Below are 25,061 nucleotides of genomic sequence, written 5' to 3' on the forward strand. Positions count from 1 at the left end.
GTTTTTTTTCACTCTTGGCTATTGTAAATAATGCCACACTAAAAATGGGGATGCATATATATTTTCAAATTAGTGTTTTTTTTATTTCAGGAGAAATATTGATAAGTGGGGTAATTGGATCACATGGAATTTCTGCTTTTTATTTTTTGAGAGTTCTCCAGGCTGCTTTCCATAATGTCTGCACCAATCCACATTCCCACTAATGGTGTACAAGGGTTCCCTTCTCTTCATATCCTTCTCAACTTTTCTTGCCTTCTGGAAAATAGTCATTCTCAAAGGTGTGAAGTGGTATCTCATTGTGGTTTGATTTGCATCTCCCTGATAATAAGAGATGATGAGCATCCTTTCATGTGGCTATTGGCGATCTGCGAGCCTTCTTTGGAGAAGTGTCTGTTCAAAGTCTCCACCCATTTTTTTTTTTAAAGATTTATTTTATTTATTTATTTATTCATACAAGCACTGGGTACAGTCAGAAGCACGGGAGGGTGAGAGAATTCACCAGAGCCACAGCGGGGAGCAGAACAGGCAGAAGGACCGAAGTACACTGCTGAGGGGAGCAGCGGGTGGCAGGAGAGGTCTGCGCGCCATGTGGGACCCTCCTCCGGTGGCCAGGGAGCAGGTGGGGATCGAACCGGCGCTGCAGAGGCTGCGGGCAGCTTTGCAACCCAGCACTCAACCGCTGCGCCACCGGGGAGGCCCTCCACCCATTTTTTAACAGCTGTTTGTTTTTTTATTGTTGAGCTTTATGAGTTCTTTGTATATTTTTGGATATTAAGTCCTTGCCTGACATAGGAGGTATAAATATCCTCACAAACTGTACTACACAGTGGTGGTAGTTAAAACAACTAGAGCATTTCCAGATTTTCTTTGACCAAATGGGCTCTCTCTTTCAGCTCAAGTCTCGGGTTCTCATGACTCCCTTAGCCCTCTCACCTCCACGGAGCACGCCGGAACCCGACCTCAGCAACATCCCTCAGGACGCAGCCACCATCCCCAACCTGGCTGTCCCACAGGCCCTCAAAGGTAGGTCAGCAGGATGAATGTGGAGTCTGTGATGGGCTGCCCACCATGTAACCATTGCTCTGTGAACTAGAGCACTGCCATGGGGACAGCTTTAAGGAAGCAGTTAGTGTATCAGCTCAACAGCACATTAGACAACCAGATTATCTTGAGAATATGAAGTTAAGTGTCTCACAACTTGGATTATTTGAAACTTGATTTTCAATGTATTTTGGGTTCGGCTGGTGGCTCTGGGGTGGGACCAGAATCTGGTTTCTTTGGCCCAAATTTTTCATTTCGGAGCCAGGGTTTTTTGCACCAACAGTGAACCTACACACCTTAAAGAGTTCCCATCCCTGGGTTTTAACTTCCAGGGGTGCTAACCTCCTTTAGTCCCATTTGGTGTCCTCACATCCAATCTGAGTAGCATTGGCCCACTCTCTCTCACGGGGCATCCACCAACCAAAAATGCCATCATAAGAGAAACAGCGATCAGATGCTCCGCTTGCTCTCTCTCTCTCTCTCTCTCTCTCTCTCTCTCTCACACACACACACACACACACACACAGAGTTTCCCTTCATCCTACCCCACCTCCCACTCCTATTTCACTTAAATCCCTTCAGTTCCCCCCATGACTCTTAGATAAAGACCAAACAAACCAAAGGTGTTAATATGGGCAACAAGGCCCCACAGGCTCTGTCTCCCCATGGTCCAGCCCACTGCTCGGCTGTTAGTCGCTGGGGCCACCACAAGGTCTTAGCATATACTCACCCCTCATCTGGGATGATCTGGCCTCTGGTCACCCCATGCCTTCCTTGTATCTCAGGCATCCCTCCCTCCAGAACACTGGCCAACAGTCCGGCCAGGCCCCCAAGGGGTCTCACAGCTCCACCCAGTGCTTCTCACAGCCAGTCTCCACCAGTTCTGTGATTCCCTGAGTAGGTGCTCCTCACATTCTAGCTCTGGGAAGCCAGGAGCCACCTTGATTTATTTGACCATTTTCTCTGTAGGACCTATCACAGTGCCTGGCATGAGGGTCCCTTAGGAATTAGATGTTTCTTAGTCATCTGGAATGAGAAGAGAAGCCATCTACTCAAGTGAAGAGCACAGGCCTCAACATCATGTCTGAATCCCAGTTGCATCACTAATTGTCAGCTTCACATGCAGCCATCTAATTACTTTAAAGTTCAGTCTCTTCATTAGTAAAATAATAATATTTAATTCCCAGATTTGTCTTGAGCATCAAATCACATGAAATATGTAAAGTGCCAGGAATATAATAGGTGCGCAGTAAAAACTAATTTTCTTCACCTTTGTTGTTACTGTTTAATCTTTCCAAAATCCTGGTCTCCTCTTTAAGTCTCCTCAGCACACCTTTGCACTATTGGTCTGCAAGGTAACATGCTAATACTCTGGGGTTGGGACAGGGAAGATCTAAGAGGAGTCCTAAATGTATGGGAGAAAATATGACATTTATTAATATTTATTTTTATCTCATCCTTACAAAATTTCTATTACTTGGGTGTGTTTTAAAATGCACACAATACATTAATACAGACAAGAATGTACATAAGCTACAGGCAAACACATTTCAGGCACATGCTCAAAAATATTTTAATGATGGGATATATTACTTTAAAAGTGTGGGGACCTTTGGTTGGGCTCACCTAAGTGGGCTGATGAGTGTTTATTTTCTCCGGTGTTATAAATAGCATTCTCTTTAGAACTTCATTGAATATATAGTATCAGTATCTATATATACAGTATCATCATGGCCCACTTTCTCTCACGGGGCATCCACCAACCAAAAATGCTACTCTCTCACAGGCAAATGATACAGTATCATATTGATTGTTTTCTATTCACTAAGGTAAACAAAAAAATGGCAAACCTTAAGCATAGCTTAACAGCTCCTATGGAGGAGGGGAAAACTGTGCCCATGCTCGGCATGGAATTGCATTTACACACATGGCCCACATAGGCCTCCATAATTATCTACAATTCACATTTGAGTGCATCAGAAGGGGCCTACCTGTCCATCTGTTCCCAGATGGGTGACCCTGTTGTCCTACTAGTTGGGATGACTGGATCTTTTCCCTCTTCTTAATTTTGGGAAAATCAGTCCCAGTTTTGCACTTTTTGGATTTCCCAAGATCAGCGCCAAGAGGGCATTGCCGCAGACCAGCACAGCCACAAAATCCTGGTACATTTTATCCTGGCATTGGTGTATATCAGTGAGATTAGTGGGTTTGTACTCAGGTGAAGGAAGATTTTTCCATGAGGCAACTGCTAGTTTATTAATTTCAACTAGGACTTCTTTTGGAAGGGCAGCTTGTCTGCGTACCTCAGCATTGAAAGGTTCAGCGTGGTAAAGACAAGGAGAGCCAGGCTACATTTCTCAAGGTGGGGGGGGGAAGTTTATTGTGCCCCGGGCGGACCTCACAGACCCAAGGTGGGGGTCAGTGAAGCCGCGCCCGTTGTTAGGGGGAAGCAGGGTTTTATAGGGTGAGGAGAGGTCAGGTGGGTAGTTGGGCTCGTATGGCGGGAAAAGTTTGTAGGGCAGGTAGAGGTTCTTTGTCTGAGATGAGACTCGTAGTGGGAGGGGGGAGGCGCATTGTCTGAGTCCTCCAGGCAGGTATCCGCATTCCTGCCCCCCAGGTGGGCTTCCTGGTTGGCTCCTGCATTCCGGCCTGCTGCATGGACCTTTTAAGCATATTTGTCTGTTCCCATGAACATAGAAAGGGAAATTTTCTCAGTCCTAACCTCATCATGATTTTTAAGGAAGGCATGTACTTGGTCCTCATATTCCATGTGAAATAATACATACATTGCTGAAGGAAGAACAGCCTTGGCAAGATTATGCCAGTCATAAGGGGTCATCCAGGTGGCTGATAACATGTCAATAATTTGATAAATATAAGGGGAGTTATGACCTGTTGTCTGAACAGCTAACTGTAATTTTTTAAGAGTTTTTATGGGGATGGCCTCCCATGCAGGGCCTTAATCAGCGCGAGACAAAGCCGGAGGTCCGGCAACGGGAAAAGTAAATGAAAAATCTCCTTACTGGCCTTTCTTGCTGATCCTAAAATGCCACCTAGGGGCCCTTGATGGGCTTTGATATGCTTAGGATTATTATGTAATGCAATTTTAGGTTTGGTAACAACTGGAAAAAAGGTTAGCGGGTGGGCGGGAGGGTTTATCATTTTTGAAAGTTAATTTATCTAGCATTTCAGTATATTCATGATCATTAAACTCATTCTCTGACTGGGAAAGGGATTCTTTTGATACGGGAGCAGAGGCTTGAGTGAATAATGACGTGTTTAGATCATTATTGTTTTTAGGATTATCCTGAACTTCATTTTGTTGGCCTTCCCACAATTCTGCCTCAGTGGCATCAATCAACAAATCTCTAATTTGTACCCACAAGGATAAAACCTGTCTCGGAACCTGAGATGGTCCATGAAGGGCATAAAACTCTTTCACTTCTTTTCCTACTTTCTTCCAAGTTTCCAGTGACAAACTACCTTCTTCTGGAAACCACGGGCATACCCATAATATAAATTTATAAAGTTGCAGTAGAGCTTTCTTATTTTCTTTAATACCTCATGTTTCAATAATATTTTTTAATATAGATAGAAAAAGATTTTTGTTTTTGGTCTCGTGGTGCTTTTGTTCACTCAAGCAAAGATTTCTTTCAACTGTGCTGTCCGGCCCGTGTCCCTCGCGGGAACTTGCGGAGGCGTCTTAGCTAAGGTCTGTCCGTATAAGTCCCGGACCAGGCTACTCCGAAGAGCAGATGACCGTTATGCCATATGACGTTCCTCCACGGGAATCGCGGGTGCAGCCCACTCAGACTCCGTAGACACGAGGCCGTGGAGCCGTAATCATACACTCTCTCACACACACAGCACCACGAGCATTCACTCTTAGAAAAACTTCTCACTATTTCAAACTGATCATCCTTTATCAGCGAGCTCCAGACGCTCCAGTGAGGATCCTATCCCTGACTGTTTAAAAGAGGGTATTTTAAGGGAATCACATTCACACTCACACACAAGAAGGGAGATAGCTTACCCAACATGATCTCTTCGTTACTCACCTCTTCTTTGGGTGGAAGACACAATGAAATGAAATGAAATGTCGGGGCCCCACGTTGGGCGCCACCTGCCGCAGACCAGCACAGCAGTAGACGATGAGGCCACCTCAGGGTTGAGAGAAGCGTGCAGGGTGGTCAGGGCGTCGGCGAAAGAAATGACAAACAGACACACTTCAAGAGTGAAAATCTGAGTGTAATTTTCTCTAAATTTGTGACCAGTATATATATGTTTTCCAAAAGCACAGGAATGAATATCAAGGAAATTAGCTTGCTCATGGGCTCAGTCTATCACTATCAGGGAGGTGATCTACATAACAAGCAATGACCATTATAGAAGAAAGAAGGAAGTTTAGAAAGACAAATAAAGGATTAAAGTTTGTAGTTCTAGGAAGAGGGATAAGATTTTTAGCATTCTTGTAGTGGTTCTTGGTGGTCTTTGTCTTTTGATAAGCTTCTGCCTTTTCAGGGAACTTCCGCTGCACTTCCTTTGCTTCAGGCTGTTCTCCCGCCGCGCGCTGGTTGCCCAGCCGGATCTAGGGACCGTGGCGAAAGCCATTCCTAAAGATCACTGCGGTGGGAGGTGCAGCAGGTATGTAGGGTTTTGCTGTTCTTCCCCTGCGCGCTGGTTGCCCAGCCGGACCTAGGGCCGGTTAGCCCTAAAGGTCACTGCAGGGGAAGGTGCAGCAGGGCATGGCTGAGGCATCCCCCCAGTGCACACACAGTTGCTGCCCCCGGGCCTGATGTGCATCAATGCTGGGGGTCTGTGGGTCTCTGTCTCCACAGTCTGCCTCTACATCAACAAGCAGGCCAATGCGGGGCCATACTTGGAGAGGAGGAAGGTGCAGCAGCTCCCTGAGCACTTCGGGCCCGAGAGGCCATCAGCGGTCCTGCAGCAGGCAGTGCAAGCTTGCATCGACTGTGCTCACCAGCAGAAGCTGGTCTTCTCCCTGGTCAAGCAGGGCTACGGGGGAGAGATGGTGTCAGGTAAGGTCCTGGGCAGGTTGTGTGAGGTGTGAGGATGGCTCTCCAAAGAGCAGAGCCATCATACTTAGTAGGCTTGGGGCAGAGTGGCTGTGGTCAGGGTGGGTCCTCTGTCAGCTGTACCAGCTCCAGTGCTGTTAGGCCTTGAGGAGAAGATGCTTCCAGACCTGAACCAGAAGACTAGACAACTGACTCCACACCCTGACTCCATAGCAACTAAAGAACTATAGCAACTGGTTCTTTAAAAACTTAAATCAGTTCATGCCTCTTTAACCTAGACCCTTATGTCTCCCATGTCACTCTGAATAAAAATTCATGTCCTTGCAAGGCCCTGTGTGCCCTGACCTGACCTTGGCTCTCTCTTGATCTCATGGTCACTTGTCCTGGGTCCCCCCGCTGCTCTGGCCATGGTGGTCTCCTTGCTGTTCTTCATGTGTCTTCTAATCATGCTCCAGCTCAGGGTCTTTGCACCTGCTGTTCTCTTTCTGGATTATACTTCCTCCAGCTATTGACATGACTTCTTCCTAGATTTCCTTTAGGTTTCAATAGCTCCTTATCAAAGCGCTCCTGATCTTGACCCTGATCACCCTGTCTGAAATATCAACGCTTGTCACTCTCTCCTGTCCTCTATGCCACTCCTTTCTCATAGCGCTTATCACCATGTCAGGCAGTGGGGAAATCTGCTGGTCTCAAACCCACGTCTCTTGGCAGATTTTTTGCTTTAAACAAGAGCTTCAGAATCGGAGAAATTGCTTCTGTTAGTGTCATTGTCCTCCTCTAGTGTCAGCCCCAACACAACAGTTTCCATAAGGAGCAGAAGTTGCCATCATAAGTGAGAGGCAGAACTGGGAGCTCTGCCTCTGAATGTTTGCCTGCAGTCTCTTTCTGTCTTAGGGGAGGCTCCCTACACACAGATTGTCGCTACCTACCTCTAAGAGTCTTTGCAAGACACCTTGACTCCAAGGAGACAGCCTGGCGTCTTTTCTGGTCCAGCATCAGGACACAACCTCCATATCACCATGGAGAAGAGAGATGTTCCCCAGCAGTGGGTGGTGCTGGTGACTGTTATCTCCTAAGAAAGGGTTGGGGGGATGGGGAGTCTCTTGCAACTTCCTCGTGAAAAACCCAAGCAGGGGCATTGCATTTAACTCTAGGTCCCCAGGGCTTGAGGGGGGGAGGGGGTCCAACACTGCTTCCTGCATTCGGATTGATCCAGCCTGCTTTCTGGAGCTCCCTTTTAGCAGGAAGCTGGATCTGACTTGCTGGTAATTGATTAAAAGAAATTTGACAAGGTCTGGTGCATGTTTCTGACCCAGGGTAACTTTTAAGAAACTTGAGCAGATGTGAGCAGAGGCAGGAGGAGGAAGCACTACACCAGGAGGAGGCAGGAGGGGAAGCCTGTTGACAGGCCGTTGGCTGCTCTTCTGGTTTCTGTCTCAGAGCTATGTTCTTGATCCTGGGCTGCCCCCGAGGTCAAAGGCCTTGTCCTTTTCCTTGCTAAATAGCAGGACTCAAGATGCGTATGGTGCTACTGTTACAGGACAGGAAGAGGGGCACCCTAGACCCCACAAACCTGCCTGCTCCAAACAGGTTCTGCCATCCGCCGCATCAACACAAAACATATGAGACTTTAATGGGAAGGAACTTTAATACAATTAGGAAACAATACAGAAAGGCAAAAAATAAAGTTTCTAAATCAAGTACCCAAAGTTACCCGTCCCCTTGTGGGTAAAAGTTAATCCAAATAGGACTGGCCCAGAGCAAGGCCCCAAAGCCTGCCACAGGTCTAAAGCATCTTCCAGTGGGACCCACAGAAAAAGATCAGAAACAACGAGACAAGTCTGGAGGGAAAAGAATAAAATCAAAAGCAAGACAAAAATCGCCATTGTCACCTCCCCACGGGTCTCTCACCCACATCTGTGTCACCCAGTCCACGACCAAAAGGCAAGCGCAGTTTCTTCACATGTCTCTCTGCTCCATGTGCCTCCTCCAGGTCTCCTTCTGGCTCTCCATCATGCTTCCTTCCTTCCTCAGTCTCCTCTGCAGCTTCTTCTCTCTCTGCTCAGCATCACCCTCCTTTTAGATGGGGCAGGAAACCTGGAACCTCCCCCTCTTCCTGGAAACCACCCTGTTACACTATGAGAAAGCTTTTCCTGTGCTGGGTGCCCAGCCTCTTGATCAAATCCCTCTGACCAGGTTCTTTACCGCCCTTGACCCCTAAACAGGAAGAGCTGACCCTTGCTTCTTTCTTTTCCATTTTCCTTGCTTTCCTCAACCTCTTTCTGTGGCCTCAGGGGCCTTGGCACTGGGGAGGAGGTCCTTCAGTGCCTGGCACCAATGCAGGAGAGGGGAGAGCCTTGCCAAGTTTCCTTTGGCTGAGGGATTCCTAGGACAGCCAGACCTGACCAGTTGGTCTTAGTGTCCTAGAAAATACAGTAGCACCAGGGGCTGCTCAGGCCACCACCTTGAGCCTGCCAAGTGCCAAGCCGGTCTTTGCTGAGACTGATGGTGATACAGAAACTCCACAAGGCTGTGACAGCATCACGGTGGCATAGGGACAGGCTCAAGAGATACTGCCAGCCCCTTTAACCCACCACCTGGAACCTGATCCTTAGTGCAATCTTCCGAACACTCTCATGGCACAACACGTAGAAAATGGTGGCTCAATGGTCCACAGAACCAGGCTGCTGTGACTTGGCTTTGGGCCAGGATCCCATAACCCACCCCTGGCACACCTGGAGGGATGCTTTGCCTTAGCCTCACACTCCCAAAGGGGTAGACTTTATGATCCCCTGAATTCCACATCCTCTCCCACAGAGGTGCTCTCCCAGCTACCTCTGGGAATGTATGCCCACTGATGCCCAGGCCCTTCTGCTGAGGGCTCCGTTTTCATCTCATCCAGTCTTCTAAGGTGTTGAAGGCAAGCAGCAGTGCCTACAGCTAAGAGAGAATTTCAAGAGCATCTCTGAGTGGCCAGGAGGACCCTCTTAGTGAGAATCCCTGCTTTGGTTGTCTCTCCCGAACAGAGCGTCTGGGGTGTAAAAATAACAGGCAAGTCCACTTAGAGACCACCTAAGTGAAGAAACTACTCCAGGGCCCTCCTCCCTTCCCTCGTCCGTAACATGGGGTGATACTCATTTAGTCCACTGCCCTCAAGTGTCAATGGGGTGATGGATATGAAAGTCCTTGTCAAATTATAAAGGGCTACACAAAATAAATGGATTCTTTTGATTCTAATAAAGATGGGTATTAAAAAAATTCTATCAAAAGTAGCTCTGGCCTCCCCTGCCCCAGCCTTCCATCTGCTGGTCTTTGGGAGGCGAGATGGAGAAATGTCTGTCTCTGTTTAGGTGTTGCTGTCACGTGGCGCAGGGCTGGTGGGAGCAGAACGTCCTTCTTGGCACCTCCTTGTCTGTGCCTCACGCTGGAGCTGGTATGCAAGCTCCACAGGCCAGAGTGGGCTGTGAAGAGAGCTGCGGGGTCGTGGGCACACATACACACCTTCCTTAACCCTGCTGCTGAAAGGACCCAGGACCGCTGACAGCTGAGCAGTGATGAGCACATCCAGTGCCCAAATCTTTGTTTCTAAATATCATTCCTCAATGAAAGGGCACAGGGCTGTTGGGAGAAATGGCTGATTTTAGCACTGGGGCAGGGGGAATGCAGGATGAACCTGGAGCATACTGAAGTTTTAGTAAACAAAGAGTTGCTTTAAAAAAACAGAGAGAGGGCCTCCCCGGTGGCGCAGCGGTTGAGCGCTGGGTTGCGAAGCTGCACGCGGCCTCTGTGGCGCCAGTTCGATCCCCGGCTGCTCCCCGGCCACCGGAGGAGGGTCCCACATGGCGCGCAGACCTCTCCTGCCGCCCGCTGCTCCCCTCAGCAGTGTACTTCGGTCCTTCTGCCTGCTCTGCTCCCCGCTCTGGCTCTGGTGAATTCTCTCACCCTCCCGCGCTTCTGACTGTACCCAGTGCATGTATAAACAAAAAACAAACAAACCAGTAAAACAAGTAAATAAAGCATGCCTCTATTAAAAAAAAAAAAAATTTTTCAAAAAAAAAAAAAAAAAAACAGAGAGAGAGGGTCTCCCCAGTGGCGCAGCAGTTGAGCGCTGGGCTGTGAAGCTGCCCGCAGCCTCTGCAGCGCAGGTTCTATCCCCGGCCACCTGCGAGGGTCCCACGTGGCGCGCAGACCTCTCCTGCCGCCCGCTGCTCCCCTCAGCAGTGTACTGTCAGTCTGCCTGTTCTGCTCCCTGCTCTGGCTCTGGTGAATTTTCTCACCCTTCTGTGCTTCTGACTACCCAGTGCTTGTATAAATAAAATAAAAATAAATCTTTAAAAAAAAAAAAAAACAGAGCGAGAAAGCATTTCCCAGGGGAAACAGGCACTCACCTGAAAGCTTCTAAAGATGAAGGGTTAGGGGGCTGGGGGGCGGGAAAAGGAGGGCTTGGGGTAAAAATAAGGGGGTTGTAATTGTATGGGGAATATAAAAATAAAATTTAAATTAAAAAAAAAGAATTCTTCAGAAGCTAAAAAAAATAAAGAATTACGGACAGTTCTATAAAAAAAAATAAAGATGAAGGGTTAAACAATTTGTGCACAAAGTAAGTAACATAGTTTCGGATAACCCACAGAGAAAATAAATACACTGAGTCCATGCAGATATTAATACATGATTGAAGATTGAAAAGATAAATAAATGGATTAGAAGGGACAGTTTTCCTTAGAGAAGAATTCCAAATGATAAGTAGACTCTTCCCTCTCCAGGAGGTGAAACTTAATCCCCCCACTGCCCTTGGGTGTGGGCAGGACCTAGTGACTGGTTTCCAAAGGATAAAGTACAGAGAACTATAGTGGAGGCATGTGGTGAGCGCAATCTTGGCCTGGCAGTGAGTGTAGACAGCAGCCCCCCCCCATTTCATGTAATGAGAAGGGCATTTCACCTGCCTCCCCTACCACCCCCCATCAAATGATGAGAAGAACTCAGACGAACCCAAGATTTGGGATGTTTTACAAAACACCTGACTAGTCCTCTTCAACACAGTCAAGGTCATGAAAAACAAGGAAGGTCTGAGAAACTGTCACAGACCAGAGGTACCTAAGGGGATGTAAGCGCTAAGCCCAATGCTGTCTCCTGGATGAGATACTGGAACAGAAACAGGACATTGGTGGGGAAAAAAAGGGTAAAATTCAAATAATGTCTGGAAAATGAATAACTATAAGAAAGTGAAAATCAAAATCAACAAAAAACTATGAACCAGAGACACTTTTAGGGGGGCGGGGGCGGGAGGGGAGGGATTGGGGTCAGAATGGGGGGGCTGCAATTGTATGGGGAATATAACAATAAAATTTATTAAAAAAAAAAAATAAGCGGGGAGGTGCAATTGTATGGGGAATATAACCAAAATGAAAATGCATACATTGTGCAAAGATGAAAAAAGATGTAAGAATTATATAAAATAAAATATTTAAAAAAAAAAAAAAGAAAAAAAGAAACAAAAAAAGCAAACAAACAAAAACCTCTTCCCCCGGGCTGATGATGGGCTGTGGCTTTCTCCAGGGCCACACTCTGAGCTGTTGTCTCTGTGGTTTTCCAGTGTCAGCCTCCTTTGACGGGAAACAGCACCTGCGGACTCTGCCCGTGGTGAACAGCATCGGGTATGTGCTCCGCTTCCTCACCAAGCTGTGCCGGAGCCTCCTGTGTGACAACCTCTTCAGCCACCAGCCCTTCCCCAGGGGCTCCAGTGCCTCGAGGGAAGTCCAGGAGAATGAGGAAGGCAGGAAGGAGTCAGGTAGGCCTCCCATCCCCCCTGCTGCCAAATGGTTCCAGGGGCTCCTGCTCACCCAGGGCAGCGAGGCTGTTGCCCAGGGAACCATGGCAGCTCTTGGGAGCTCTTCTGCTGGAGGCCCAGGCTGCAGTGGGGAGAGGTTGCTCCATTATAGTTTTTAGGCTTATGTCATCAGATTTTAGACAATAAGACCACGTTGCATATAATGAGTGATTTTCTTCACTTTCCTCCAACTGAGAGTCTTGAGCATTGATTCATCATTATTGAGTAGCTGAAGGACTGTTGTACTAAGGAACTAAGAAGTTCTGAAGAAACAAAAGCTAAATATATTGTTCCTGTCTAAGGGCTTCAAATGCTTACACATGTCAATAAAATGTATAAGGGGGTGTCTATTATTGCAGGGATTTGACTGGATCATAAATCAAATATGTCTTCCAGTGAGAATTAGTTTCTCTCTCATCACAGAATGACCTTTCATAGCACCAGCCCCAGAATAGCACAGCTTGGGGAGTGGCCCCTGGTAAGGGCAGCGAGTCCACTTGGGCAAACCGGTCACAGTGTTGTCTGCCCCAAGGGCAAGTTGCCAATAGGAGGTGCTTTCTCCCCACTTCGCAGCCCGAGTTCTAGATTTGCAAAGAGTTAAATATGTCTCCAGGTTCTGGATTCCAGCTCCCCAAACATGAGCAGAAATGTGGTCTTTTTCTTTTTCTGGAAGGGTGTTGTTCATATATAAAGTGCACTGACAGTGAAACTGGACTCTAGTTATTATGTCATTCTGCAAGCATTTGCTGAACCCTCCTTTGTACCAAGCACCCTGTCAGAACTTGTCTTGGGAGAAGACAAATACATGAGCTTAGAGAATTTTCTGAGGAATGGAGTGACTGATGAATAATGGACACAGTTGCAGCTGCTGTAGTGTTCACAGACAGACGGACAGCACTCAACAGAAGACATGCACACATAAGAGTGGCCAGATCTTAAGCGAGAACAGGGAAGGATAAACTCAGATTTTCTCAGATACTGTCAAGAACCTATTCTATAATTTTACTTCAATCTCTCTGAGACCTGGGAACCAGGAGGAAATCTGGCCTTTCCAGAGGAAGGCACCTGAATAAGTACAGTTAGTGTAGGCAGACGCTGTGCACTCCTGTGCTTTTCCTGATCTGTGCACGTGTGAGCTGGAGAAGTCTTCCCAGCCCTCTGGGTCTCAGTTTCCTATGTTAAGGGAGGAGGTGGATTTGCTTATAGCAAAGGTTCATCCTGTGTCTGGCAGCCTTGACCTCTGGCCTCTTCTGCAAACCTTGGTGGACTCAGAAACATATTCTAAAACCAATGTATCATCTAGTGACTCCTGCAACGTGATTGGCTGGCTTGAGAATGGCAGCGTTTTCAAACCCTTGAATCATTGCTGCGTTGAATAAGCCATGCCCCATGGGACATAATCGCAAAGCCACATCATGCATGCCTTCCGTGCTTCACATCTATCCTGTGAGATGACTTCTTCCCTGCTCATGGATGAAATTTAGGACAAGTCTTGTGACTTTTCTGGCTCCTTTCAGGTAACATAGCATTCTCTAGCCAATAATTAATATGTTCAGGTCAGTGTGATAATCAAACTTTAAATTTCACTCAAAGTATGACTGTTTCCCACTTGTAACTCAGGCCTGCTGCTGCAGCAGGAAAGGGGCGCAGAGTTGATTCTCTCCACCCTACTCTCCAACCTTGTGTCTTGGGCCAGGCTCTTATCCTGCTAACATCCTTCACAATCAGAGTGGGGGAAGGGGGAAGGTGAGAGAGCTTTCACATGACCAATACCACTGTGACTTGACATCATGTCCCCAGGTTCAGGCAGGTATTTATAAAGAGCCACTTCTCATTCTGCGGGTTCCATCATGGGGCCTTTGGTCATCCTACCCTCTCCCACCTGCACTCCACTTAACATAATCAAATGTAACTGTTCGCTGGCTGGTCACTTACAATTCCTTTCACAGTCTCAAGGCATCTGAAGGTAAATCTCTAGCTTCTTTCTGAAGAGGTGCCACAGGACAGATAGTCCTGAGGAAGGTATCTAAGGCAATCTTGCTTCAGATTGCTCTTCTGATGCCCACGTTTGGTCCCTGAGAAACACTCACAGTCCTTTGCCCAAACAGTTCTGGACATGCATGCCAATCCCTGTAGACAGCAGTCCCCTGTTCTGCCATCAGAGCAGGCAGATTTTTAGATTTCTCATGGGAATTCACTGTGCTGCTCAAGCTCCACAGATAACAGCAGCTCTTCACCTAGGTACGTGGAAGCCCCTGGGAACACACTGGACGGTTCTCTCTTTAAGCCATCTTCAAGTTCACCTGTTTCTTAACCTCTTCAGTGTCTCTTCAGACTGGATGGGCGTGGTCATGTGTGGGTGTAAACCTGGTTTCCATCATGTCTTTTTTGCAAGACCTGTTCATTTCACTGCTGTGTGATATCGATTATCTTGCAACCTCAGCCAAAACTGAAACTAAAATAGTTTCATTTTTGACATCCTGTCCCTGTCCCTCTGCAGCTTTCCTTAAGTGATCATTGAGGAAACTTGGTTTCCACTTTATTGACTTCCCTTCATGCTGAATGAAGTGCCAGTCTTTTCCTGGAAGGTCATTCCTGGAGTGAGGTGCCTGCCTCCCTTCTTCCCTTGACTGAGGCTGTTTTCTCCACCTGAAGCTTGGTTTCCTTCTTAGCTGGCTTGACAGGCTTGGAAGGGATGACTTCAATTATTTCCATGATCCCTTCTCTAGCCATGGATGCTGTGAAAAAACAAGTTGTTCCAAATCCACCAGCCTCAGAAATTTCTCCTCAGGCCTGGGTTTTGCAGAACTGAGTGTTGTGCATTTCACATGTCCCAGAGCTTCAGCGGGGAGCGTGATGTGCTCTGAGTGGTCCCGTGACTGCAGGTCTCTCCCTCCAGGCTAATGTGGGACCTGAAATGACACCACCAGAGAGCCTGCTCTAGAGTGACGGTGCTTCATAGGATTGCTTGGTCAAAGTTCCCTTACAGAATAACATAACAAATTATTGATACTTTAGATGAGGAACTGGTTTGTCATCTGTCACCGTCTTTCTCACTATTGTGTCAAGAAACACAGGTGCCTTTTTGTGATGGAGGGATGGGTGAGGTCTTCCTGATTTCAGGCCCCATCTCCATGTGCACCATGTATCTCCTAAACAAGATAGTGTGATTGTGATTTCCAGAGGATATTGAATCAGATGTTAAGAAAATTGAAAGCTACAACACATAAGGAACTGTCAAATGAACTGTGTCGTTTGTGGTAGAAAGTTGGAAGATTTGGGGAAGACATGATTTCCTGTTCCATGATATGACAGCAGGTTGTATGGCTTTGTTCTCTGTGGTCTGAAAGTAGATTCAATTAAATCCAAAGTCTTGCCATTCAAATTCTGGTCAGGTCTGGCCATCACCTGAGAAAGGCAAAAACAGAGCAACCCTCCCAGGCTTTCTAACCACAGGTCCCTGGTGTTTTGAAGACACATCAAAGTTTAAGAAGAAACCATTATGCCTAAGTGGAGAACTTGGCAGTTGAATAACCAGTTGGAAGGTAGCACCCTCCGGAATCCAGTGCAGCTGACATTGTAAAGAACTTTGCAAAATCAAAGCCATTCAGGAGTGGAAGGGGCTGGCTGCTTGGTAGTGACCCCCCCACCATTGTTAATGACAAGTAAATGCAGCTGCCCACTTGTTAGCACCATTGGGGGAGCTCTGGCAACCCAGAGGGGTTGGAACAAGATGTTCTCTCTGGCCCCTTCAGGGTTGAGCCATGGCTGGGGTGGCCAAGGACCACCCAGGGCAGAGGAGCACAGGCTGCCCTGGGATCTTCAGCTGGGGGCCTCCCATAGTGAAGGTGAGGGCACCAAGACAGAGGAGCTCACATCTGAGCAGAGAAGTGGCTCCTTCCAAGTCTCTTCCTCAGACCTTTGGAAACTCTCTGCAAATGATTTTCCTCTTTGTGCAGGGAAAACCAGTCTTCAGACCTACCCAACTGCTTGAATTTAGTTTGGAAGGTAGAGTTCTTGGCTCCAGTCCAAGATCTCAAGTCATTTTCTCCAGTTCTCTTTACTGCCTCCACAACCCTGTATTCTGTTTTAGCAAGTAGAGCAGCTCTCTGGATCCTAAGGAGACTGATGCACAGGCATGGATTTGATGACTTGTGATTCTGTCAGAAGATGATATGGGGAAACATTACCATAGCTTTGACTGCTGAAAAAAATCTCAGTTGCAAATAAGCTTTAGCCACCACTTCTCAAACTTTCATGTCTTCAGGAACCACCTGGGCATCTTGTTTAAAATATAGATTCCCGCTCAGTAGGGCTGGGAGGGGGCCCAGGAGTCTGCATTTCTAACAGGCGCCTAAGTGACATCAGTGCTGCTGGTTGGGGACTGCACTCTGAGAGTAAATGATGGCTGGCAGAGACCTGCTCGCACAGGTTTCCAGGAAAACAAGTGGGTCTGTGCTAAGACTTTGCCTGCCCTGTCTAAATGTTGTCTCTGAAGATGATCCAATGTCCCACAAGGTGTCGAGGTGCTACAGAAGCAGAGAAGGGGTAAGGGGCCATACCTGGAAAGACAAATAAGAAAGAGGAGGTTTGAGGGCTGGAGAGATGGTAAAGGAGAGATGGCAGGCTAATGTCTCACTGTGAACGGGTCATCCCTGCAGCAGGGTCTCTGCTAGCCTTTAAGCTTCCCTGAACCCCTAGAAGATGCCAATCTGTCCCCCCAGGCCCTTGTTTGCACTTCTCTAATGACATTGGGTTCTGCCTTATTTTGCTGGCCTCTGGGTCCAGATCTAATCTCCCCTGCTAGAGAGGGGCAAGGCTGTGCAGTGCCCTGTAGAGACCGAAACACAATGAGTCAGCAGTAAATATTTACTGACTTGAATTCTGAGCACCAGGACAGAACAAATTGTCTTTTCACTAAGACAAGGGGAGATCTTTGGAAACCACAAATGTGATAGCTGAACTCCTCTGCAAGATCTAATTTAGTGATTGGTTTCCTGCCTTTTGAAGGTTTAGCTTGATGGGAACAAATTGTTTACTTTTTTGTTGAGTAGCTTTCTTCGATAAGCAGATGGTAGGGGATGGGAGATGAGAAAGGACATTCTTTGTTTTATAGTCTAAATGTTTACATTAGTTTTTTAAATTCACTTGTTTGTTTCTTTATGTTCCACATACCAGTGGAATCATACAGTACTCATCTTTCTATCTGTTTTATCTTTCTATCTGACTTATTTCACAATCTTTGGTCAATCCATGGTGTTGCAAATGGCAGGATTTCATCTTTTTTATAGCTGAATAGTATTCCACATCTTATTTACCCGGTAAGGGCATTTATTAATGAGATTTGAGGTTTTCTTTGTTGAGTAGTAGTCTGGAAGACACATGCCAGAAAACTATAGGAGTAACAGACATTCACATATGCTTGAACCTGTATATTTTGCATTTAGAAATCAAACCTATTTCCTTGTTGAATTACAAATTTATGTACTATAACAGTTTATGGAGAATGAATTTAGAGTATATATAACTTGCCAAAAGATTACTATTTCTGAAATGAAATAGAACTTATCAGGTGGCATGAGTTCATGATACGTTGGGTTGTTGGAAAAGTCATAGAAAAAAATGCATCATGACTTTTCCAACAACCCAGTAGAAACACGTGTTTAGTCAGTAAATGTTTACCAAGTTCCTTTATTTGTGTTGCACAAAAGACCAGCAGAGTCAAGTGCACTCGTTCAGAACCACACGAAAGGAGGAGGAGGAGGAAATGGAACCAGGTCTCCTCCCCTGCCCTTTGCTTTTCCTTTTTAGGGTTCTTTTACCCAACACTTGATTCCTAAGCATCCTGCTTCCCAGTCCGGAAGGTTGAGTATACAAAATGAATATTCACAAGGGGCTTGTGGTATACCTTGTCATTCTAGCAAAATTGCAGAAGTACAAAATAAAACCCAACCCCATTTAGCAAAATGGAGGTGGGAACTGCACCCAAGCAGATCAATTCTTTTCTCCTGGCTTCTCCCCAAGGAGAGTTAGGTCCTTGTCCTAGTGCTCCTGTGATTCATTCCTGGGTGACATCCACAGGGCATGCAGAACCCATTTTTCCAACCAGCAGGACAACATTCTCATCTTTGCAAAACCCACATAAAGTAAACTACTCCCCCCAAACATTAGGCATTATTTCAGCTGATATTTTAAACACCAAATGAAATGAGGAAAAGGAGAAGTGGAGAAAGGTGAGTTACCCCAGATGCCCTTGCAACTGCTGTCTCCGCTGCAGGCTGGAGATCAGGATGCACAGCGCGGTATTTGCCAGCCACAGCCTCTGGCCATGTGAACAAAATAAACTGCCTGGTTCTCAAGCCACATCACTTGGGAAGACAAAATGTCAGAGTCAAGCTCAGGTTTTAACCATCCTTGCAGAAAGTTTTCATGGAAAGTTTAAAAGAAGAATGTCCACACGTTGTGCAGCAAATACAAATACATGAAAGGCCTTTATGTATTTTCAGAGAAGAGGAGTAGCAGCCCAGTCAGCATCGGCACAGGATGGAGGAGGGAGCATTAGCCAGTGCAGGATTCCCAGTCTTAGTCCCTCCTGTGTGCCAATACAAATTTGTTTAGGGCAAGTTAGTATTGTATTTTCAATGATATTTCCCATTAAATATTATTTGTACTTATTTTTAAGCATTGAACTGAAAAGGAAAAATATATAATCCCATTTAAAAAAAATAACCCTCTAAAGAAAATCTGGGTTTTGCAGAATTTAAGAGAATTTTACAATGTTCACTCACTTATTAGGTCCCTTTGCATTGTGAGGCTTAAGTTCTCTTTCAAGTCCTATAGATATGGCGGAAGCACAAGATGGATTTTCAGTTACTGATTGAATGAATGTTTCTGTTAAGTTGTTGGAATCTCCCCATGAAACTAACTGACCTTTATGAGACACCCTCACCCACTAATCCCCCATAAGCCATGTTCCAGCTGAACAGATGATGCTGGGGAGTCGTGGGTCAGCTGCAGAAGACCTCTGTGTCTCTGACAAGCCTTCCCAAAGAGCTTTCTGCCTGTGATAGTGGGGAGATATGCCAGGGATGGATCAGGCCTCTAAGAAATTCCAAGTTGATGGTGATCAAATCCTCTGATTGCACACCAGAACAGAGAGAGCACAAGGGCTGGTGGAAACAAAGGACTGAGTAGATGCTATGTAGCTGCTTCCAAGCCTCAGTGCCCACGGTAGCTGTAGTTGGAGACTCCATCCCTGCATGGTTGTTCCCTGGGGCCTGTGCCGGGTCCTGAGGTTGTACATGCAGGTTATCAACACCATTACTTGCTGATCACACTTCAGACTGGGCTAAAGTGACAAATTGTGCTAAAAGGAATTGAAGCAACTTAGGAAACCAGTAGGCTTCTCAGATAACCCTCACGAGTGCTCTCCTATTAGTGCCTGGTTTCTGGATCTTATACATAAGCAATAAAACTTTTGCTGAAAAAACAAATCCCACTAACTTCCTGGCAGAGAATTGGACAGACATTCTGTCACAGATCCATCCTAGGTGCTGCTAAATCGCTAAATCAATAAATACAACTTCCAATTTGAACATACAGAGTCCAAGGGGGAAACAAGTCCCCATTTCCTGTCTGCGTTAGTTTTTTACTGCTGTGTAACAAATTACTCCAAAAGTTAGTGGCTTGAAAAAGTTTGATATCTCGTAGTTTTTGTGAGTCTCAGGAGTTCGTGTGCAGCTCACTGGGTCTCTCTGGCTCTGGGCCCCTCACAGGCTTCAGACATCTTTAAGCTTAACTAGGGAATGCTCCACTTCCCAATTCGTTCACGTGGCTGTTGGCAGGATTGAATTTCTCACCAGCTGTTAGTTCCTTATACAGCCATCTCCACAGAGCATCTCCCAACTTGGCAGCTTGCTCCATCCGTGTGAGCAGGACCAGAAAGTTCTGTGAGCCTTCCTGAAAGTCAGGATGCCCACTTAGAACCAAAATTTACAAGATGTCCTTTATTTCAGGGACTTGAACATTTTCCTCATTAAGGATCACTTTTAATTTCTCTAAAGTTCTATGAGAGATTAAAAAGTTTGGGAACTTTTGAGAACGCCACCATGACTGCAGATGGTCCTCCACCTTCACCTTCCCACACCTCTGGGAGTCCCCATAAATCTGAGGTACATAAAGCTGGGTCTGGCAAAGCGGCCCGACCATGGAGAAAGAGAGACAGTACCTGCTTAATTCTTGAGACTGAAAGGTTATCCATTCTTTCAAACTACTTTCAAAAGGCAAAATCGCCTTTGGGCAAAATTTGCGTGGGAGTTAACCAACCCATAGACTTATAACAAAATCTTAGCAAACCGAAAACATCATCGAGGAGGACTCAAGAAATTCAGGTGTCAGGCATTAAAAAATATGGTTGGTTTCTGTGTGTCTAATTAGGGGAGAAAAAATAAAATGTACTTAAATGGACCAGAGGGGAGTCATAAGGTTGATCCTGAGGGGCTGAGTGATTTGAACTTAGAGAAAAGCTTAAAGAGAAAATCCATACTGGCCAGGGGGAACCAAGTTAATGGAAAATTTAATTGAATCGAATGAAATGCTAAGCCTTGTAGGTGGTGTTGCCTGGTGCCCTTTGAACCAGGAAGGTTGGGACAAGAGGCCACAGAGGCCCTCAGGGAAAAACGAGATGAGCTTATCTAAGCGCAAGAACAAGGGGCGGGACTGAGCCTGAGAAAAGAAAGTCTGTAAACCTCCACCGGAGCCTCAGAGAAAGCCAGCACGAGGGCAGGGAGGAAATCTGCTGGTTTCTGTGCCAGGAAGCCCCTTGGAGGGCCTGTCCGACTCCCACAGCTCTGAGCAAACACGTGCTGGGCACCTGCAGGGCTGGACAGAGCATGTGAGTGCCTGCCAGAGGCTGCCTGGTGGAGGAGGCACAGCTACCCAAGGTAGGAAACAAGGCCCCTGGTCCCTGGGGGTGAGTGGGGTGAGTCCCTGGGTGAGTGGGGGAGGAGCACTTCCACTATTGTTCTGGGGCCTTCCTCCTCTTGCCCCTCTTCCTCTTTCTGCCTCTCCCCTTGTAGGTCTCTTTCTGTGTGTTCCAGGGTTACTGGCTATGCTCCTGAGGTGGTGGCACCTGGCTGAGCATGGGGCAATGGTTAATCCACAGCTATTGGGTATTTTCAGACTGGCTGTGTTCCTTTTTTAACTGGGTTTCAGGATGAGGCATCTGTGGGGCTGCTTTCTCTTGAAAAGCAGCGAGCCACACTGCTCACACCTGGAACCCTCTGGACACTGGACCAGTGGCTTGACCTTCTTGCCAGCCTGGGCAGGGCTGTGTGGCCTGTTGGGCTGGGCTCACTTGTGGGCAATGGCTGCCAGCCTTGGAAAGTTATGAAGGATGTGGGGAATAAAATGGGGGGTAAATGGTAAGTGTGTGCATGTTAGGGAGAGAGAAGAAAAAAAGAGAACTGTTCGGTGCTGGGAAGGAATAGTGAGTATATAAGATAAGATGGGAATTTGGGGGTTAAATATTGCATAAATAGGTTTTATTTGAGAATAATTTTGCAGACAGTGTTATTATTGCTTTGGAGGTTTCATTTAGTTAGAGAATACAAGTAAAGTGGCATTTTAATTTTTAAACAAAATCGACCAAGCTCATTTATAGGTCTTGTGTCCTAAATGAAAACAGGTGAACATCAGGCGAAACTAAAACTCCATAATTTTGTACCTACTGGTCCCTTTTCCTTCTCTGTGCAGCTATCACTGCTTTGGAATCTCTTTCTTTCTTTCTTTCTCTGGCTCTTGGTTTTTTCCATACTGTTCTTCTTTCACTTCCGACTACTCTTTGGAGATTCTCCACATCCAGGTGCTCATGCTTGATCCTCTGGGGCTGCAGCATGTGGTCCTGGCAGCCTAGGGTGCAGGGACATTCCCAGGGGCAAGGGTGAGGGAGGAGCCAGGAGCACACAGGTGCCAGACTCAGAGCCCTGGATGTGTGTTCCCCAAACAAGGCAGCTTAGACTAGTTCAGATTCAGAAGCAAAAGAGTGTCTGTCCCTTGAGACTTGAGTGGGTTTGAGCTCTTCTACAGTGTTCTTTGGCCTCACTAATAGGCAGACTTTATACACAGCAGCTACAGGAAACCATAGTCCACAAACAGCTTAGCTTTGGTGTAAAAGGAATGTCAGGGTCTCCTGAAATTACCCAAGACGCTAACCCCTGGAAATGAGGCAGCCTTCTTTGAATTGCCATTTGTGTTTGCCTTTCTGTTTAAGCACACTCTTGTGATTGTGGAGAAAAAAACCAGATTGTTCCTTTTTCTGGAGGAAAGACTTAATGATTTACAAGTACATCATTAGTGTTGAGTTAAGCCGGGGTTATAAAAGAGAGGTGCATGAAACCCCTGTTTACCCTGCTTTGTTGAGTCAGCGTTCTCCACAGCGATTAAATGGTCTCCAGTAGAGGCTGGGTAGGATTCCCCTGTGTAGTGAGAGGTGCCAGGAAGACAAGACAGCTCATTTCAGATGAGAAGGGATTTTCTAAGAATCCAGGAGAAAAGGACCATGAAGTGAACTTCAGCCCTGAGGCTCACCCGGGTCTGTGCACGGAGTCTGGATGCGGGCTGGGTGGCTGAGCCTGACGCAGAGCACAGGTCTGTGGCCCCATCTGGTGTTCACTCACAGTCAGCTGCAAAACCACTGGAGAGTGTGGTTCTGCTAGTACAGATTTGGTCCTTTCTTTTACCAACTTTACATAACGGATTTCAGTAACAATTTAAATGGTTGAATTTTCAGCTGCTAGAAATTCTGCTTTTGTTAATTCACCCCCCCGCAGTTGGAGGACTTCAGTTTTGAATAGTATAAAAGATACTTATGCCACGGTCATCTTCTTAGCTGAAGTATGAGCATGTGGTGTTAGATGTGACAAGGAACTTTCAGGCAATAAGATTTTATAGCACAATGACTCCCTGTGAGGGAGACTGTAAAATCCCTTCTGGGAAGCTTCAGATAAGTGGTGCAGTTATTTACCTTATTTTCCTCTTAATACCACCCTGCTTGAAAGGAGGGGTTGTCTCTAGTTCAGTGCATTTCACTGTTAATCTCCCACCTGCACAATTTTGGTTATGTCTGAGTAACGCTTATACAAGTGTTCACTCAAGATACTCCTTTCAATTGATTCATTTCTTTCAACTCTAGCATTTCATATACATCTTAGTCATCTTAAGCAAAGATGCCGTGTCAGTGAAATAAGCTAATTACTTTATAAATGTACACCAATATATATGACTACTAACAAATAATGTTCACCTGTTATTGTGTCTCCCAAAAATATGTATGTCCAAATTCTAACCTCTGGTGCCTGTGAATGGGACATTCTTTGGAAATAGGGTTTTTGCAGATAACACCACTTTCAGATAAGGTCATTGTGGGTTCAATCCAATGACCAGCGTCCTTATAAGAAGGAAATTTGGACACAAACACAGATATAGGGAGAATCCCATGTGGCAACAGAGGCAGAGATGGGAGTGATGTATCAATGGTGGAACAGCACCAGGGATTGTCAGCACCTGACACAAGCTAGGCCAGGCCAGGAGTAGCCTTCAGAGAGAGCATGGCCCTGCCGACACTTTGGGTTTGGGCATCTGTCTTCCAGAACTAGGAGAGAATACATTTCTCTCGTTCAAGCCACCAAATTTGTGGTACTTTCTGTAGCCTTAGGAAACAAATACACTGGGACACACTTAACCCTTGGGACAATGCTGGGCTGGGTGCTGTGTGAAGGGCCTTTTCAGTCCCATGGTTGAATAATGATGGGCTACATCATAGCAGTCAATTTCACACTCAGGTATAATGTGTCAGCACCCCTGCTTATAGAGGTGAGGAAAAGGCTATGCTGGCCCATAGTAGGTTCTCAGTTAATGTTAGTTTTCTTCCTCACTCCATTTAGGATGCAGTCTAGTATGTAGCTCTGTAGCATGGTCCTTTTTGGAATTACCTCCTTATGTCTTCTGACCAATAAGAGCTCTTCCCTGGGTCATGCCAAGAAGAGATAGCATAGAGGCTGTTCAGGTGCGGTGCAGAGTTTCAGATTCCTGAAGTTGTCTTGCAGCCCTGCATTGCCAGGACGGCATGAGGCACAGAGCACGCAACCATTTGGCTGCTCAGCTTATCTGTGTCCTAGTGGCTAAGCCTGTGTATTAGACTTGAGTGTACGACTCTCTTAAGAACGTGTTCATAGGGCCTCCCCGGTGGCGCAGCCGTTGAGCGCTGGGTTGCAAAGCTGCCTGCAGCCTCTGTGGCGCCAGTTCGATCCCCGGCTACTGGTGAGGGTCCCAAATGGTACGCAGACCTCGCCTGCCGCCCGCTGCTCCCCTCAGCAATGTACTTCATCAGTCGGCCTGCTCTGCTCTCCCCTCTGGCTCTGGTGAATTCTCTCACCCTCCCACACTTCTGACTGTACCCAGTGCTTGTATGTATGTATGTATGTATGTATGTATGTATGTATAAATAAATAAATAAATAAATCTTAAAAAAAAAAAAGAACGTGTTCACAGTCTAACACTGGGTTTCTGCAATCACTTTTTTTTTAAAAAAAGGCTTATTAAGATATACTTTATATATAATACAATTTCACATTTGAAATGTGTAACTCAGTGTTTTTAGTATATTCATTGATATGTGCAACCATCACCCCAGCCAATTATAGCACATTTTTGGCACCTCAAAAGAAACCACATGCTCTTTTACTATCAGTCTCTGTGCTCTCAACCTCCAAGTCCTAAGCTACCACTAATCTACTTTTCATCTCTATAGATTGGGCCAATGCTGGACATTTCATATACATGCAAGTCATTTCATATCTGGTCTTTTGTGACTGGCTTCTTTCACTTAGCGTAACATTTTAAGGTTCATTCATGCTGTAACAAGTGATTATGCTTTGTCTTTTTTTGCCTGAATAATATTCCATTGTATGGATGTACCCACCTTTTGTTTATACACTCACCTGTTGATAGCCATTTGGGTTGTTCATACCTTTTGGCTATTATGAATTGTGCTTCTAAAAACATTCATGTACAATTTTTTGTGTTGATAGTGTTTTCATTTCTTCTGGACATATACACCTAGAAGTAGAATTCCTGGATTATTTGGTAACTCTATTTTT

The 25,061-nt window shown here is 46.1% G+C and overlaps 1 protein-coding gene across 4 annotated transcripts in view; it reads left to right on the plus strand.

Annotated features, from left to right (window-relative positions):
• Positions 1 to 25,061, plus strand: part of SCML4 (Scm polycomb group protein like 4) — a gene marked incomplete at both ends in the record, with an annotated part of 102,145 nt that overhangs the window by 61,255 nt on the left and 15,829 nt on the right. For 2 of the 4 annotated variants that reach the window (XM_084228020.1, XM_084228021.1), the window contains 3 exons: positions 894 to 1,023; positions 5,880 to 6,080; positions 11,671 to 11,865. In XM_084228020.1, the coding sequence (XP_084084146.1) occupies positions 894 to 1,023; positions 5,880 to 6,080; positions 11,671 to 11,865 (526 nt within the window). Of the gene's footprint in view, positions 1 to 893; positions 1,024 to 5,879; positions 6,107 to 11,558; positions 11,896 to 25,061 lie in introns of all 4 variants that reach the window. The other 2 variants (XM_084228018.1, XM_084228019.1) reach the window with 2 other exon arrangements.

This window comes from Talpa europaea (genome assembly GCF_964194135.1).
Source record: "Talpa europaea genome assembly, chromosome: 2".
Classification (NCBI taxonomy): domain Eukaryota; kingdom Metazoa; phylum Chordata; class Mammalia; order Eulipotyphla; family Talpidae; genus Talpa; species Talpa europaea.